This window comes from Protopterus annectens, chromosome 1.part1 (genome assembly GCF_019279795.1).
Source record: "Protopterus annectens isolate FY-2018-M chromosome 1.part1, PAN1.0, whole genome shotgun sequence".
In the NCBI taxonomy this organism is placed as follows: Eukaryota; Metazoa; Chordata; order Ceratodontiformes; family Protopteridae; genus Protopterus; species Protopterus annectens.
Window position 1 is genome coordinate 1,139,332,886 of NC_056726.1, and position 18,944 is coordinate 1,139,351,829.

The 18,944-nt window shown below is 36.5% G+C and overlaps 1 protein-coding gene across 1 annotated transcript in view; it reads right to left on the reverse strand.

Annotated features, from left to right (window-relative positions):
- The window catches only part of LOC122815740 (CD209 antigen-like protein B), a 1,006,265-nt gene that overhangs the window by 702,975 nt on the left and 284,346 nt on the right, over positions 1–18,944 (reverse strand). Inside the window, exon 2 of the mRNA XM_044088497.1 lies at positions 6,925–7,026. Within this exon, the coding sequence (XP_043944432.1) occupies positions 6,925–7,026 (102 nt within the window). The remainder of the gene's footprint in view (positions 1–6,924; positions 7,027–18,944) is intronic.

Sequence of the window (18,944 nt, forward strand, 5' to 3'; positions counted from 1 at the left end):
CATGGCCAGTGTCATCATCATTCAGCTAGCAGCCATCCCTGCAAAAGACAAAGTGCATACTTTGTTGGAGACATGGCAACATCATCTTCATTCAGCTATCAGCCATCCCTGTAAAAGACAAATTTAGATTTTGTTGGAGACATGGTAACATCGTCTTCATTTAGATAGCTGCCTTCCCTGTAAAAGACAAAGTTTGTATTTTGTTGGAAACATGGTAACATCATCTTCGTTCAGCTAGCAGGCTTCCATGTAAAAAACAAAGTTGATACTTTGTTGCAGACATGGTAACATTATCTTCATTCATCTAGCAGCCTTCCCTGTAAAAGATGAAATTGATACTTTCTTGCAGACATGATAATACTCTTTATAACTTCCTTGGATGAAGTAGGAGTAAGTCCTCGCAGTCTACACACTAAGTTATGTTCCTGTTGAACACAATCTTCCTTTTTCTGATGTCACTAATACTCCAGAGAATCTGCTGACTCTACAATATATTCTGTACCTGTGTGCCCTCATGAAGTACAGCTGAATTGCCATACTTTCTAAGTTTAGTTCTTGAACCTAATCCCAACTTTTCTCAAAGAAAGACATATACACACCACCCTTTATTACCATCATTAGTCAAGAGGAAGAGCCAAAAAAAATGTAATTTGTGTTTTTTTGCATTCTGCAAGCATCTGAACATGGTTTGTCTTGTGAATCAGTGGCATAGGAAGGTCCTGACATTGCAGGTTAGATCTGTTTTAATTCCTTTATTTTTTAATAACAACCCTTTATTTACTAGACATTACTTTGCAAATAGCTTCCCATGGGAGAGTCATTCTTTGTACTTCTAGCCTCTGCATTCCATTGATAATGTTGTTAGCGTTGTTAAGTTCATAACATTTTGCAAAATGCCATGCAATAATCCTGTAACATTGCTGTTTAATGCTAATTTATAATGAAAATTGTATAATATGTTGGAGCTTTTCTCCCCAGGCCTCCTCTGAAAAGGGCCATTCAGCTCAGTTGGACAAGCCCATTCAACACATGTAAAATAAAATAAAAATAAATAAATACTCCCCTGTGTGTGTGTGACTTCACCTTGTAACTACTCAGTTTGGCTAATAGATGGCAGAATTTACTCACTACCAATTTCTCCTGTCTCACTAGTATGTACAGCTATTTCTCTAATAACCTACACTATCCTGTTCAGCTCCAAACCCCTGTCAATTTCTCTGCTTCTCTCTACCTTAGGTGCATTGTGACCCAGTGCCCACCCCCTGTGCCTCCTTACCTTGAGCTCTGCTCTCTGCTTCACTGATTGTTTTCTGCTGCTGGCTAAGTCTTCTTTGCTCTACCCACTTCGTTTGCCCTGTGGGCTCACTCAGCTCCCCTACCCTGCCCCCAATTTCAACCCACCACCACTGTTCCTACATTTATTCTAACCACAATTCCCCCTCCCGCTTCTCTGTCAGCCAATCCAATCTCTCCTCCACATCATCCCCTCCCCCACCCATCCTCCACTAATTAACTACCCCTCCCCTATCCTAAACCATAAGATCCTATACTCACATCTATACCCCACCCGGTTACACTCTCACACACACCTTGACACTCTGCTACCTCCTTATACCTAACTCACACCAATTAACCATGCCTTCTCCACTTTCACTAACCCTTCTCATTCACTCTATCAGCTTCCTTCTTCTAATTCCTCTATTCCATGCAACCTCTTATTCTTCTTGTGAACTCCCTCCTCTTTCCTATCCGCCACCACCACTCCCAACTCCCATCCTCACCCTATCACATCTCACTTTCACACCATATCCTCCTCTCTAATTCAACCAAACCCACTCCACTACTACAAACTAAAAATAATACCCTCCTCAATGAAACAGCACATACCTAAAGGAATATTGCTTTCCCCACAAAACTCAAGGAGCAAACCCAAGTGCCTGCTCTCATTCTCCTTTGCCAGCCTTTGCTTAGCAGGAGACATACACCCCAGCCCTGAACCTAAGACTAGCACCAATCTCACTCCCCCAGTCACAACCAATATTACCAGCCATAAATATCTTAAGCTACTTACCATTAACGCCCAGAGTTTAAAAAACAAAATATCCCACTTCCATGCTTGGCTATATCATACCCTACCAGACACAGTAGGAGTCTCTGAGACATGTCTAAAACCCCACATTACTGACTCTGAAAGCCTACCCCACAGGTTTCAAGCACTCAGATATGACCGCCAAAAAAGAAAGGAGGAGGAGTAGCCTTAATTTACTCTAGTCTACTCTCCATCACTCAGTAGCAAAACCCCATTCTTCAGTTCAATAATGCTGAACTAGTCATAGGAATACTCAAAATGAATGACCATAAAAGCATTTGTGTTATGGCCCTCTACATCCCCCCCCCCCCCCCCCGGAAACAACACCAGTACACTTGAAGAAATTCTTCTATGGGCCTCAACTAATATTACACTTGAGACATACATATTAGGGGATGTGAACACTGACTGGAACAAAATTAATTCCAATAATCCCGCCATATCTATCAATCTATTTAATTTCAGGCAACTTACAAATCACATTACCAGACCCAATAAAAACAACCCCCAGGCTCCACTCTTGACTGGATGACAGTCTCCCACCCAAATAAAATCTCACACACAGGCATCTTACCAGACTCCATGAGTGACCACTTGCCAGCCTTCATCCATAGAGCAGCCCCTTCTACCCCTCACCCATGCCAATATATCCAGACTCAAAACCTCACAAACTTTAACCCTACAACTTTTTCCAGTTCCCTCAAACTAACAAACTGGGACAGTCTAAAAACTCTTCCTCTAGATAACATCATAGACTTCTTCAACTCAACCTTCTTAGATACCCTGAACACCCAAGCCCCACCAAGAACAAAATGTATAAAACCCAACTCCACCCCATGGCTAACTAAAGATACTAAAACACTTGTGCAGCAAAGAGACAAGACACTTTACCACCACAATAAGTACCCTGACACCCTTCTTAAATATAAGCAACTCTGCAACCTAGCCAAAATACACATTATAAAAGATAAAAAATACTATACTAAACTCCAGTCTAATTATTCCCAAAACCCTAAACAATTCTGGAACTGCATCAACTCTCTTCTGCACCCAGGTACCAAAAATAATCCTTGCCCTGACACCAGCAAAACTGACCCAGAAATAGTCACTCTATTCAACTCCTTCTTTACAAACTCTATAGCAAAACTCTCCAAGACCTTCCCAATTCACAACCTCTCTCCTTACCTCAAACCCTCTTCCCTAACCTCTACCCAACCTTCCATCCCTAACAATCCTCCCATATTTCAACTCAAACCCGCACCCCATAAGTAAAACAAATGCTCTCTAAACTTAAGCCATGCTCCAACACCCCTGACAATATCCCCTCACTCTTCCTAAAACTTGCAGCTGATGGTATTGTGATCCCAGTTAGCATTCTTATTAATAGATCCATACAGGAATCTTATGTCCCCAAACTGTGGCATGCTGCCTTTATCCTACCCTGCCACAATGGTGGCAAAATAATAATATCTCAAAATTCTGACCTATAGCCATTCTCTCCCCAGTCTCAGAAATTCTTGAAAAATGCATCTATCTCCAGCTCATGCCTTTCCTTACCAATAATCAACTCCTCACCCCTACACAACATGGTTTACATCCTGGCCATAGTACAATAACTGCTCTTTTCTCTTACCTAGACATAGTAAACCACGTCTGTGACTCTGGAGAAATTGTATCCACAGTCCTTCTTGTTCTCTCCAAGGCGTTTGACACTGTCTCCCATTCCCACCTCCTGAACCACCTTTCTAACCTTAATCTCTCTCAAAATACCCTAACCTGGTTCAATAGCTACCTCTCTGACAGATCTCAGGCAGTGAAATGGCAAACTGGCACCTCAGCCATCCTACTCACCTTGACCGGGGCACCCCAGGGGTCCATACTCAGTCCAATGCTCTTTAATATATTTACTAATGATTTCCATGCAGCCATTCCAAACACTAAGATAGTACAATACGCAGATGACTAAACTTTAGTCTGCTCCTACTTCTAACCTCCCAGAGCTCCAAACAAAAACTCAAATTGCCTTTTCAACTTCCACCTCTCTCTAAATGCCAAATAAATCTAAAATTCTAATTTTCTCTCCCTTAAAATCCCTCTCTCTCAGCAAACACTCTTTTAATATTATCAGCAATACCAACTCCACTGTAGAAGTTGTTCCTTCTGCTAAACTTCTTGGGGTTACTATTGATGAACACCTAAAATTCAATACTCATATTCAGCTACATATTAAGAAAACACATTAGAAACTTGGCATGCTTTACAGAAACTCCCACTTTTTCTCTCCTTCTACAAGACAAACACTCACCACTACCTACTTACTACCATCACTATTGTATGGTGCTCCCCTTCTAACCAACCCATCTTTCTTCATCTCTTCCAAACTGGAAATCTGTTACAACAAAATCTCAAAATTCGCCACTAAATCCAAATACTCCTCCCACCACTGTACATCTCTCCACCTGCTAAATTGGCTAGAACTTCCCAACTACCGTAACTACCTCCAACTCACTACAGCCCACAGACTAATTTTTAAACCAACTAGATGCCCAGCTCTAACAAACATCTTACCATCATACACCCCTCATAGAACTCTAAGATCTGCCCACCAAAATCTAATTTCTATACACAAACCAAACCATCCCACTGGTCAGCTTCTCCTATCCTTTTCCTTAGCCAAAAAATGGAATTCTCTCCCTCCCTCTCTAAGAATTTCTGAAAACTTTGAACACTACAAAACCCAGCTCCATTCCCACCTCTCCCAAAATTGGAAATGCAGTTGCACTCTACCCACCTAACCTGCTAATGACTCTACTACAGGTTAATCTACTCCATACTGATTACCTAAACAGCTGCCTCACTCTGAATATAACATAATTTAACATCTGTATCTTGAATGTATATATTGTAAATAGTTTACTATCTGTCTTCTCTCTCCCCCATCTGGGAATGATTCTCTCTACTGCAAACTCATACATTTTTATGCTATTTAACAAAGAACATCAACACGTCCATATCCTAAACTGTAATGTATGCACTCCACTTTTTCTATTTCACAACTGCCTCTCTATATACATTAATATTATGAATCTGTACATTTTAAATAATGTACTTCTCACCTTTATTCATCCCTTTCTGGAAAATTGTACTTACAAATGTTAGTTTTTATAACTATGTTCAGATGATTTACAATTGTTAGTTTTATAACCATGTACACATGATCTACTTCCTCCATGCATCTAACCTCTGTACAACTTGTTCTCTAATCAAGTATGTATGTATGTATGTAATGTATGTTCCTCTATATTATTATTATAGTTTACTAAGTTTTACTATATAATATTAGTTTTTGCTTATTTTTACAATGTATTATAGAGCTTTTCTCCCCGGGCCTCCACTGGAAACTGGCTCCTTGAGACCAGTAGAACTCCCTGGTCATCAAACTGGAAATAAATAAATAAAATAAATAAATACATTTTTTTCTTTGCATGTGTGCATTTCTATAGTCTAGGTTACCTCTCTTCAACTGACTCAGGGATGTTTTTTAATTTCCATTTTTCTGTTTTTAGTCACCAGTTGTATTTTCCAACAATTACATTTATCTCTTGATGCTTTATATATTTAATAAACTGCACCTTTATTTTTTTTAAATGAATGTAATTCTCTTCAGTTGCAAGGTGCTTCTTGCTTTCTTATTAGCCATGAATGGGGCCCTTTTGTTTGTTTTGTGACAGCACTGAGTGTTAGTACCATTTTATTTTCATTGCCAGTGCTATATATGGGTCAGTTTTGGTCTTTTCTGATGGAAATTCTACCTCAAACACTCCTTCTATTCTGAAATGAGTCAATAAGTTGAAAAAAAAGAGAAATTAGAAAGCTATGTCTCATTCACACAGGCACTTCTAAAAAAACTAAACCTCCACGGTGGGATCCTTAGTCCCCCATCACCTTGCTGCTGTTATTTTAGCATATCTAGCTAAAACAGATTGCTTTGAGAAGTGTAAGTATTTACTTTATAGTCTTATTGACTAAAATGGTTAGTGAACACCTCATAGCTTCCTTCTGGGGGTACTTACCATAGAATTCTTTGAATTTTAGGCCTTAACATGAACACTGCATTTCTTATAAAAGCATATTTCTTTCAATTTTATATTTTTAACCAGAAAAGTCCAACTTGGAACAAGTCAATTTTCAGCAGAGGCCCAGGGAGAAACACTACAGACACATCTTTGTAATGTGGAAGGAAACCAGAGCATCCAGAGGAAACACAGATGACTGCAGATAGAACATACAGTCTCCACACCAAGAATCAAACCAGAGAACCTTTTGCTGTGAGGCAGCAATTCTACCGCTGCACCACTGTGCCATCCAGTTGCATTGAATTAACTTTTGACAAAGCAGTTTGCAATTCACTAAGGATTCATATAACCCATATACAGGCTTTCAAAATTTGCAAAATTGCTCCACAACAGTACTTCTGCATGAAGCAATAGTGGAGGAAGTTGTAGTCAAAGTATTTGTTCTTATAAGCTCTTAGTTATAGCTGTAGGAGAGTCGGGTCATCATCAGTGAAGATGAGCAGAATGTTCATTGCTTACATGTTTGTAAATAGATCACTCACACGAGACATGGAGTAGAATGAAAAGTTCTAAATACAAACTCTCATATTATTCAAACTTAATTAATAAATTATCTAAGAACTTTTCCTTACCAGCCTGCCCAGCAGGTAAAATGAATACCTATATTGTGCTTTACTTTTACTTTTCAGTAATGTTCAAGTAACTGTTTTAAATTAAGAGAAATGTATTCCATTATTTATACTGAATATGCCTACTTACTTATCACGATTCCTAATATCATAACGCACGCCAAAAGTATAACCAAGATTACGATTAAAATGTAGAAGACCTTTGTTCCACAACCTTGTATACACTGAGTACCTAAAAAAGAGACAAATATAAGTTGAAAACTTTTCCCCTGATGACTCATTTTATATAAATTGATATAATGTGTTATTAAGCAAAAAAAAGACATGATAATTTGACACTATAAGAATAACTTTTTTTGTTCTATTTTTATTTCACTAACCACACTGCTATTATTTAAAGGCTTTACTAAAAAATACTTTAAGCATTGCATTCCTCACATTTTTTCCTTGTTTAATTTATTCAGTAATTTCAGAAAGTCACTATGTAAGTATAGAGTCACTGGCAACCTTTATCCCTCTCTAACCTCTCAGGCTGTCCTTTCTCAGTACACTGAATCATTGACAAATGTGTCTGTCATACTCTCTGCATGAGATACTACCCTATGTTTATTCTGAAGCATGATGCAACTGCCAAAGGGTCTTTTGGGTCAAAAAAAGGAAGCATCATAGAACTCCTCTTCCTTATCCTGGCCACCTCCCAGATTTGAAAGGAAGTTGATGGAAAGTTTCTGCTCTGTAATGGAACATCACTGATATACTTCAATCCTTCACCTTTTCTAGGTTCTCTTCGTGCACCTACCCTTGAGTGCTAGTTTTAACTTTGCCTCAGCTTTTGTGGAACCTTATCCTTTTATCAAGTGCTTTGTCGTAATCTTTACAACTACCCATCACAGCAGGCTCTCATGTACCTTTGGTCCACAAATCCTAATTATTTGGGGTCCTTTTGAATAGATTTACCATTACTGGTCTGACACTACTGAAAAGCCTCAGAGCTAAGCATTACATTTTTTCACATTTTAATGGGACTTCAGTTTATGAATGACTTGTAACAATCAGAAAATCATTGCCCCATTTGAAGAAAAAACGGAGATGACAAACTAAAAATAAAGTAGTATTTTAATGTTGAAAATACTATTTTATTAATTAAAATATGAAATCTGAAAATCCTCTCTCTAAAATGTTCAAATAAACAATGCAGTATCAATCAACATAAAAAGGGAGTCCTTCTTTAGGCATAATTATAACTGCTGTCTCAGCAATGTTATTATTAAATACTTAAAATACGAAATTGTGGTATATTTCTGCCTGCAGTTAAAAACAGCTAATTAATTACACAATTAGAAACAATCAGTGTTGCAATAACAATGCTGAAAGTCACAGTTCATCTGCAATACACATACATTTGACACCAGCCTGGATTTGAAATGGATACCAGTCATAAATTTGCCCAAATAAGGACTTCACTGAATTGAGGTGTGTGTTTTTTCATTTAATGCTACTATGTTACTTGAATGTTCTTATAGATACGAATGTGGTGAGTTTCTATTTTAATTATTAAAACGTTACTTTTGTTACTAATTTATGTTCTCTGTTTTCTATTTTCACTCTCAGTTTTATTTGTAGGTACTGGACATTGGATAAAGGTTTCTTTGCTGCTACCTGTAATGTTTACTTTCTTTCTTTTTTTCCTGCTATGTCATTAAAAGTTAAATAAGAGTCTGTTCTTCATGTATATATTTATTTGTCTATAACCAAAAATTATTCCCTGCCCCAGTGGCCTAATGGCCAAGGCATTGGCCTCCCTCAACCAGGGACTGTTGGTTCAAGTATCATCTGCGGTGATATAATCTTGATACAAGTAGAAGTTTTTTAACAATGTTGGCATGATGGTTATAGTGTATAGTGTAAAGTACAGGATTTGATTCTCACCTTTGGGAAACATGGCAAGGATTAAAAAGGGTCCTGGAGTTGTTTACCTAGAAGTCACCTGTAATCTGGGTCTGAACCCATTCTGCACATGAGTATTATTCACTATAAGCTAGGACTCAACCCATTCTTTTCCAAGATAATACCTACCTCCATGTCTGTCCTATCCAACCCGTATCTGCAGCTACATGAAAGCCTATCAGCTATGCTCTAACTCTTCCAGAATGGATCACTATACCCATAATAGTGGGCCCAAGGCATATTATACCAATCTGGCCTTCGCTTGTGGTCTTAGGTGGTGTCCTCTGTGATCATTTCCTTGAGTTCTAGAGCCTTGGAATGCAATTCTAATCTTTATTATCCAACATGCACTAGTATAACACATCTTGTTTAAATATCTCAGACACCCTCAAGCTGAATTGTTCCAAACCAGGGTCTAACAAGTGCAGCCCACATGTTTCTTTACAGCCTGTCTTCTTTCATAACTAAGTCCCTATAGTACTTCCAGGACTTCTTCAGTACTCCCTTTCTTATAATCATTAACTACTTACGTAGATCTTATTATTTTATTTTATTTTATTTGTTAACCAGACAAACCCACTGGACTTAACTATCAGTTTTGAAAGTCAGCCTAGTACACTCTGTGGTTAGCGGTTAAGCAACTTGTTCAGAATCACACAATTTGCACAAGGAAATTGAGGGTATCACATTCAGGCCTAAAGAATGAAGCCCAATAACAGCTAATAGCCTTAACCCTCTGAGCTACTCCTTGACTCCTGCTAATACATCCCTGGCTAACCTCTAGTTTTTACTGGGCAACATTTTAGACCAAATAACCTGGAGCAGTTGGCAGTGCTGACAGTCTTTTACTACAGTATCTCATCATGTTTATCTGCAAGTGAATGCTGACATCATCCAATATTCAATGATGCATTCATTCAATTTCAAAATGCCAAGTATGTCTTGTCATTTACTAAGTATATATACAAATAAGTTAGGAAGTGTTCCAAGCATGTTCTCACTTGTGATGAATCCCTAAACTGTAATGACTTCAAGTTTGGTCCTTAACATTAAGTTCTGACTCACATCATGTACTATACAAATGTCTCAGATGAAAAATGAGTGTTTCACCACCCAGATCATTCTAGGACCTGCACACAGAAGAAAAGAACACAGTACTGCTATTTTATGTACTGATTATCAGGAAGATGGTGTTCAGTTAGATAATCAACTCAACAAGGATTTAGCTGAGTTAGCTGAAAGGGGCAACAGTATCGAAGGTTTATTTATGCCACATTAACGGAATAGATTCTTTCAAAGGTTACAACTCATGGTACAGAGTGCATGATGCAGGCTCCTTGCATGCAACATGTAGCAGCAGATTTTCCATGGTTTTCCTGAAATGGCATCACTGTGGATTGCATATAAATGTAAAAAAAAAAAAAAAAAAAAAACAGCCCTACAACTACAATGAATCACCTCAGCCTGATCTTTGTGCAAGCAGAAAATCTTATTATTGGAATCTATTGATGAAATTATTGGGTCACAAAATCAGGCACAACAAAAACACAAGCAAACAAAAAGAGATGCTAAAAGACTCCAACAACTGCCTGTCTGACATATGCTTTGTATGTTTATGAGCACTACCTGACCTCAATGTTACTTCCAGAGTTGAAACATCATGTTTCACCAGGTGTGTTGCAGAGGAACTTAGCAGCACCCATGACAACTCCAATGTCTTAATCACTTTCCTCATAAAACAAACATTTGATTCCTAAACTGCAATGTGCTGTCTTCGCTGCAGAATGCCATATGTTTTCATATACCATACACTTTCTCTATACCACAAATTCTCCTGACTTTCTATGGTTTCAACTGTGTATGCCTAGCTATACCACACCATCAGGTAATATTAAAGAAAGGTTTAAAAAGAAAGAAAGAAACACCAGAATACCATATGTTTTCATATACCATGCACTTTCTATATATCACAAATTTTCCTGACTTTCTGTGGATTCTACTATGTATGCCTAGCTATACCACACCATCTGGTAATAGCAAAGAAAAGTTAAAAAAGAAATAAATAAACACTTCTTCAGTCATAATTCCACACAGAATTCCAAATATTTAGGACTTCAATTTATTTACATGACCAAAGGATAGAGAAAAATGAATAAAAATAAAGTACTATCCCCTGCAAAGGTTTGACCCCATAAAAAAAAAGATAATTTTGAAACTGTTTTGAATAAAATATTAATTTATTGATTTCCACATCTAAATATAAATAGTACAGTCTTAATTTTTGACCAGTATTTGATATTTTTGAAAAAGTCCATTCATTGATTTCTCCCTCCAAAAAGTATGCCTTTTGCCACCATACATTTTAATAACTACATGAATGACAATAAGAGGAACAATACTGGATGTGGGTGTCGATGTCTATGTTTGTAAAATTTTTATGTGTACTAGTAAATGTTAACATGTGTTGTATAGTCATATAATGCAAGCAAGTAAGGCATTTAATGATGTGCATTACATTTTAGGTAAATAAGTATTAAATGGAATAATTTCCAATGATTTTTAGACATAGCAATGGTGGGTGGGAAATAAATTTAGACATAGCAAGGGTGGGTGAGAAATAGGGGTAGGGGAAGGGAGTGGAATGAGCCCAAGTGCAGAGTGGGCGAATGGAGTGGGTAGACTCAGACCGTGGCATGCACTAAACTAAATATTATCAGCTAGTCAGGTTTGTTTTAACCCAGTTAACTTGTTTTCCAGCTCAGAAGCACTTTATTTAATAAGTAAGGATTATTTCACTTGCTGGTGATTAAAGCCTTTTATTAACAAAGGTTACAGAGTTATTACTGCTTAGCCAGGGTTTATTATAGTTTACTCATTTACTATATCCTTTTTCAGCAGTTGGATTACGAGTGTGATATTTTCTATGGGTAAATAACTCAAGCAAGCGTCGACAGAGTGAGAAATAACATCCGATGTGTAAAAAATCCAAGCAATCCGGTCTTCTGAAACAGATAAATCAGTTTATTGCACAGATGAACCACGATAAGCGCTTTCACTAACTAGTAGCTTCTTCAGATCACAAACAAGAAGCACAATAGCCATGTGCTTTAAATATCTGCATGTTAATTAATCAACCAACTTTTAAAGCAGAAGCGCCATAAGACAAAACCTGAAGACTAAATATATAAACATAATATCATTGACATCTCAAGATGCAACTTAAAATAGACAATAGTGTATACATATTCTATTAAAAATTTAAATAACTTCATTCCATAAAGAATACAAAAGAGAAAGTATAAAAACATATTATAAGCAGCATACTATCAAATATAAAAGTATATGCAGCCTAATACATAAGTGCATGTGATAGTCATATTAAATAAAACCTTAATACATGCAAGTAATAATGCAAGGCAACTTATAAACTAGGTAAGGTAAATGCCATCAAAAACATGATAACTAACAATAAAGAACAGTCATATACAGATCGAGAGAACTATTATCAAACAAAGTGATACTTGTTATAGTAAAGTCAGTACATATAAATGTATATCTGCATCTGTGTAAAAATGTGTATAAGTGTAGTGTCTAAATAAATATATATATCTAAATGTAAAATATGAATGCATATGTACAAAAATAAATAAATAAATAAATAGAAGAATAAATTATTGTCTAGAAGTATGGAGCTAAAAACATTAACGAAACTGCAATGTGAAATGAATAAGTTACCCAGAAAAAATGTATATGTGCAAATATCAAAATACATTTAAATCTTAAAAATGTCAGAACTTAGTATGCCTACGCTTCTTTAAATGTGGTCTGATAGATGCCCTTTCATTTAAACCATGACCTTTATCAGCTCTCAGCAAAATTATCCACCTACTTTCTCTGTCTTCGGTATGATTCATAATATCACCTCCTCTTACATTAGCATTCATTTTCTCCAGCACCCTAAACATAAACTTGTGTTCAGGACTTGTTTGTGTCACATGCTTGGCTAGTGCATTCTGCAGATTACCTTTCCTTATATTATAACAGTGTTCCCTTATTCTATCTCTTAGTACCCTATTCGTTTTACCAACATAGAAACATGAACACAGTTCACATACAGCAAGATATATGACATCAGGTGTCATACAGTTGGCATTAGCTCGGGTATATATTTCCCTCTGTGTATCCGGATGTATAAATACTATACTAGAGTCTATTAAGGAACAAAAATTGCATTGTCCACAAGGTGTTGTACCATAACTAGAACTCGGGTATATACCCTTGTTTGGTGGATAGCAAAGCAATCTTTTAAGATTCTTCTTATTCCTGTAGGTAAAAGATGGAGAATCACCTACAATCTTTGTCAGTATGTCATCAGTTTGTAGTATGTTCCAATTTTTGGAGATGATCTCTCTGATTTGTTTATTATCTGCTGTATATGAAGTCAGAAACCTAACTTTTGCATTTGTGACTTCTTTGACATTATTCATTACTAAAGGCTTGGGCCCAAAATATGGGGTACCTAATGTTGAACGTAAACTTAAAGCATTATCAAATTGTAAATCTACCTCAGTAGAGTTATAGCCTCTCTCAGCAAACTTCTCTCCCAAATCATATAAGTCCGCCATAAAGCCTTTGTCATTGGAATTCAACCTAGACATTCGTAGGGTCTGTCCTTTCACTATGTTACTGAAAACATACTTAGGGTGCATACTAGTTCTGAACAATAAAGTATTCCTATAACAAGGTTTCCTAAAAATTCCAGTGTTAAACATTCCACATTCAAGTTTTTCGATATATAAATCTAAAAATTCTATTTTCAATAATGAATATTTCATTGTAAATTTCAAACATGGTGTAATATTATTCAAAACCATATTGAAACTAAGCAGTTCTTCTATATTACCATCCCATAAAATAAACACGTCATCCACAAAACGTCTATAGAATCTTACATATTTCTTAAACATATATTCTTTAAATAGGAACTGTTCTTCCCAGTAGGCTAGGAACATGTTGGCGTAGCTATTGGCACAAGGGGTGCCCATAGCTACGCCATCTAATTGCTGATAAATATTATCAGTGAACATAAACACATTATTTTCCAGCACTAGCTCAAGGAAATGTACCAATAAGTCAATTAAAACATTACCATAGGTACTATGTTCTGTAAGATAATTACTAACATAAGCTAGACCAAGATCATTGGGGATGACTGTGAACAATGATTGTATGTCAAAAGTTACTAAAATCAGATTGTGGATGGTATCCATTTGATTATTAAAATAGTACAAATCTGTTAAAAACTGTTTAGAATCACGTAATACAAATTCATTATTATTTAAAATACACCTTAAATGTTTCTCAATAAAAACTGACAAGTGCTCCGTAACCCATCCTTGCCCTGAGACTATTGGTCTCATGGGTGGCTTAGTAATACTTTTGTGTATTTTGGGTATTCCATGTATAACTGGGATGGTAGGCATCTTAATATATAAATAATTAAACTCATTTTTATTTATTAAATTGCTTCTATAAATATCTGTTAAAATACCATGTACATACGCACACATTTCATAGACCTTGGTAAAATCAATTCTTGTATAAAACACATCACTTAGCATAGTATACATTTCATTTTGGTAATCTATGGTATCAAGTACCACTACACCAGAGCCTTTATCTGCTGGCCTAATTGTTATATTTAAATCATTTCTTAAGTTATAAAGGCTCCTTCTCTCCTGGTATGACAGATTATTATTAAAATTATTCAATCTCTTTTTATGAAAATACTTATAAATCTCATCTTCTGTAGTGCGTAAATATGCTTCAATTAACTGATTTATCTGTTTCAGAAGACCGGATTGCTTGGATTTTTTACACATCGGATGTTATTTCTCACTCTGTCGACGCTTGCTTGAGTTATTTACCCATTTATTTATCTTTTTATAAGCAAGCGTGCTGTGGCAGTAACCAGCATCTTTATTTATATTCTAACGTGATATTTTCTATGTTCTACCTGTATTAACCACTAAATGTAGGTTTATTATATATGTATATATATATATATATATATATATATACTTGAGAAGAAAAGCCCCACATTAAAAACAGGACAATTGTACAAAACATCAAAACATTACAACAGAGGAGTAACACATAGATACATACAAAGTTCTTAATACATGAATTTTACACATATAGACTACGGTTTCTACACATTTCTAATAATTGAGGATACCGCTATGTCTATATACCAAATACTCTATGTATGTGCATAACTATGGAGAGGTAACACAGATAAATAATACTATATTATCAGGGAGATATAATAATACAGAGAAAATAGACTAGTTACTAACTGAGAAAAGTTGCTGGAAGTTTTGGGGGCAGAGATTGAATCAGAGGAACTATTGTGAAGCAATAGATGGTGTGGAGAAGATAAGAAGAACAGGAAAAAGAGGACAGAGGAGTGGGATAGCGAGGGGGGAGTTTCAAGAAGGCACTTATAGGGAATCCAGGGTTGGTGCATAAGCATAGCTTTGTATTCAGTAAATGGGATTTGAGTCTTTTTTTAAACTGTAAAGCGTTTGTAGTTATCCATATATCTATCGGCAATGAGTTTCAGATTTTGAATAGAGGGAATCTCCAACGGCATTGTTGGATCTGGTAACTTTTAAGAACTATTTATTATCAGAGCTTAAAGATAGCATACTTGTGTAGAGAAGTAGAAGGTTTTGCAGAGCAGGTTTTTTAGAGGTTGATTTAGAAGTTTATGGGCCAAAGTAAGCAGGTTGTAAGTTAAGAGCTAGGGTAGTTCTAGCCATTTAAGTGCAAGGCAATAGTATGTTTTAAAATTGGAGTGTGTTGTAAACTTTGCAATCTTATTGCAGCAGGTATCTAATTTTAGGTCTGATTTTTTCTTAGGTTTCTCAGAATGGGTGAGGCATATATGAGTGTGGAGAACAGGTATGTTCTTGTAATGGTAGCCTTTGTGTACTGGTTAGGTATTGTCTATTACTGTAAAGAGTACCAAGTTTTTTATTTACCTTCTTGACTGTCTGGACTATGTGTAGGTTGAATTTCATAGTATTGTCAATAACAACATAAAGAAGTTTAGCCTGGGAAACAGGATAGATGGTGGTATTGTTTACAGATGTGAACTTAGACAGAGGGGATCTATAGCTCTAGTTGTTTGAAATATCATGAGTATGGTCTTGTTGAGGTTTGGAATAAGTTATGCTTTCGAAAGCTGCATTTAACTGCAGAGAAGTACTGCTGCATTAGTTGTTGTAACTTTTGGAGTAATGATGCAGCACATATTAATTTATAATCATCTCTATACTGGGCTAGGGAGGCATGGAGGGTAGCAGTGTGTACATTGTTAGTGAAAAGTGGGAAAAGGAGGGGACCTAGAATGGAACCTTGCTGTACGCCTAGAGTAACGGGCAGTAGAGAAGATATGCTTTGTTGCCATTTTACAGCTTGCTGGTGCCATTTTAAGTAGTCTTTGAACCAAGTAATTGTGACTTGACTAAGGTTTAGTTCTAAGAGTAGTTGTATAAGTTTATGAGACACTGTATCGAATGCTTTTGATAGATATAGAAAGATGGAGGATACTATTTTACCATTATTCCTGTGTTGTTTAATGATGTTTGTGAAACTCGTTAAGGAGAAAGAAGTGGTGTGGTAGGGCCAAAATCCATGTTTGGTTTTGGATAGCCATTTTTTTATCAAGTAGATACTACATACTTTGTGAGTGGATGCATCTTTCTAGAACTTTAGAAAGGGGTGACGATATAGGTATTGGCCTGTAATTGGACAGTTCTAATGATGTCCCCCTTTGTATAGCGGAATGATGTGTGAAATTTTCCAGATTGCTGGTACCTTTTGTTTGGAGATGGATCGATTTATTAAGATGGATACTGGGTAGGAGATAACACCAGCATCCAAATTGAGATAGTCAACTGCTAGGTTATCAGCTGCTAGGGTTGTTTGAGTTCTTTAGTAGTTTTTTCAGAGTATCTGTTTGTACAGGTGGGAAAGCAAAGGTGCTGCTATCTGGGCTCGCTGTGGGAGTTTTTGTGAAGGTGGTGGAACAGTTATTATGTGTGCACTCTAGTATGGAGATTGCAAAATACTTATTAAAACTGCATAGCTACAGAGCCTGAGATGTTAGTGGTTATAGGGCAGCAGATATCAGTGTTTTCAGGTTGTAAGATTTTATTAATAGTGGACCAAAACTTCTGATGGTTGCTTTGATGTTTAGTTTTAATGTCTTTTTAGTTATTAATCTTGCCCTGTTTGATTTGTTTATTAGCTTTATTTCTAAGTTGTTGATATGCCTGTTTAGCCACTTGTGTTTTTTTCCACAGATTTCAAGCTATATCTCTCTCATTTAATAGTGACCTGGTTTCTTTTGTTACCCATGGGCAAAGTTGGCCTTTATTCTTATTGTTCTTGGGGGGAGCTAGTCTATTCACGATGTTTAGGAAAGTTATGTTGAAGTAGTCTATAGCTTCCTGTAGGGGGAGATGTTTCAGTGGTACTGAATTACAGAGTTTAAGGGTGGATATGAAATTATTTTTATTTTTATTTATTTGTCATTTGTTTACTGTTAAGGTCCACTGGGCCAAAGAGAGTCCATGTTCAGTGGAGGCCCGGAGAAAAAAGCTTCAGCATGTAAGAGTTACAATAGCTACAAAAGCTACAGATATGTCTTTTTTTTCCTCTCATTTTAGCCAAAAAAGTAAACATTATTACAAACCAGGTTTGTAAGGTACATAAATAAAATCAACTAGTACAAGAGTGTATTGAATGCTAAGATTACAAATGCAGGGAAGTTCCTAGTAGGAATAACTAAAAACCATGGGCTAGATCTGTGGATACATGAAGAGGTCTCTTTTAAAGAGAAAGGTAAAGGGTGGGATAGGAGTTAAAGAAGCAAGAGATGGGATAGGAGTTAAAGATGCAAGGGGAGATGGAGTTGAATAGTGAGCATAGGAGGAGAGAGTAAAGGTAGGTAGGAGAAGGCTGGGTGTGAGATTGACTGATAAGAGGTGAGTGAGTTATTTAGTAAATGGTTTGTTAATCTGGGTTTAAGCAACAGCAGGTCCAGAAATTAGAGAGATGGTCTTTAAGAGAGTGTTTAAAGGCTGAAGGAATTTGATAATTAAGGGGAGGTTGTTTCAGATTCTTGCTATGTAGCAGGAGTACAGGCTTTGACCAGTAGATATCCTGGGATGGTACAAGACTAAAATATGTTTATTTCTTACCTAAGCAGTCTAGTGAGTGTGTAGGTATGGAAGATATTGTTGAGAGTTTGTCAGAACATAGGTTTGTGAATATCTTATGGAACATTTTAAGTTGTAGAGAGGTTAGGTATGGGGGAAGTTCAAGCCAATTAAGAGAGTAAAGGGGTATGCAGTGGTGTGTAGAGTATTCTGCATCAGTGGAAAATTTTGCAGAGTTAAAGTTTTTTTTTTGTTCCTGATTTCTTGATAGTTGCCGAGTTTCACGGGATTTATTTGCTGCTTAAGTGCAAAGGTTGGAAGATGATCACTGAGACTATCTGGAACACAACCAGCATGTAAAGACAAAGAAGGTCTGTTTGTTAACATCCAGTAAAGGATGGATTGCCTACTTGATGTTTTATCAATTCTAATGGTGGTTTGTATGATTTGGGTGAAGCCATGGAGGTTTATGTTATTTGAAGGTTTTTGTGAGTTACATGCATTTCAATCTATGTTGAGGTTCACCATAATAATGGTTTACTGGGGAAAAGAGGTTGAGCAGTAGGGGATGTGTTTTAGGATGGAAATGTTGTTACTTGGAAGTATATAGCTTCCAACTATGTGTAAGCGGTTTTTTTTTTGGAGTTGATCTTAAGTTTTTTAAGGATTATGTCTGCATTATCAAATTTAGGAGTATTTGTTGCAGGATCTCTAAAGTAAGGTTATTTGTAAATAGAAAGACAGAATATATGTGTGTGAATAAGAGGGAGGAGATAGGAATGGTGAGGATGCAGAGAGTAGAGATGGTGAAGGTGGATGAGTTTAAGTACTTGGGATCAACAGTTCAGAGTAATGGTGAGTGTGGAAGAGAGGTGAAGAAGAGAGTACAGGCAGGGCAGAATGGGTGAAGAAGAACAAGAGTGTCAGGAGTGATTTGTGACAGACAGGTACCAGTAAGAGTGAAAGGGAAGGT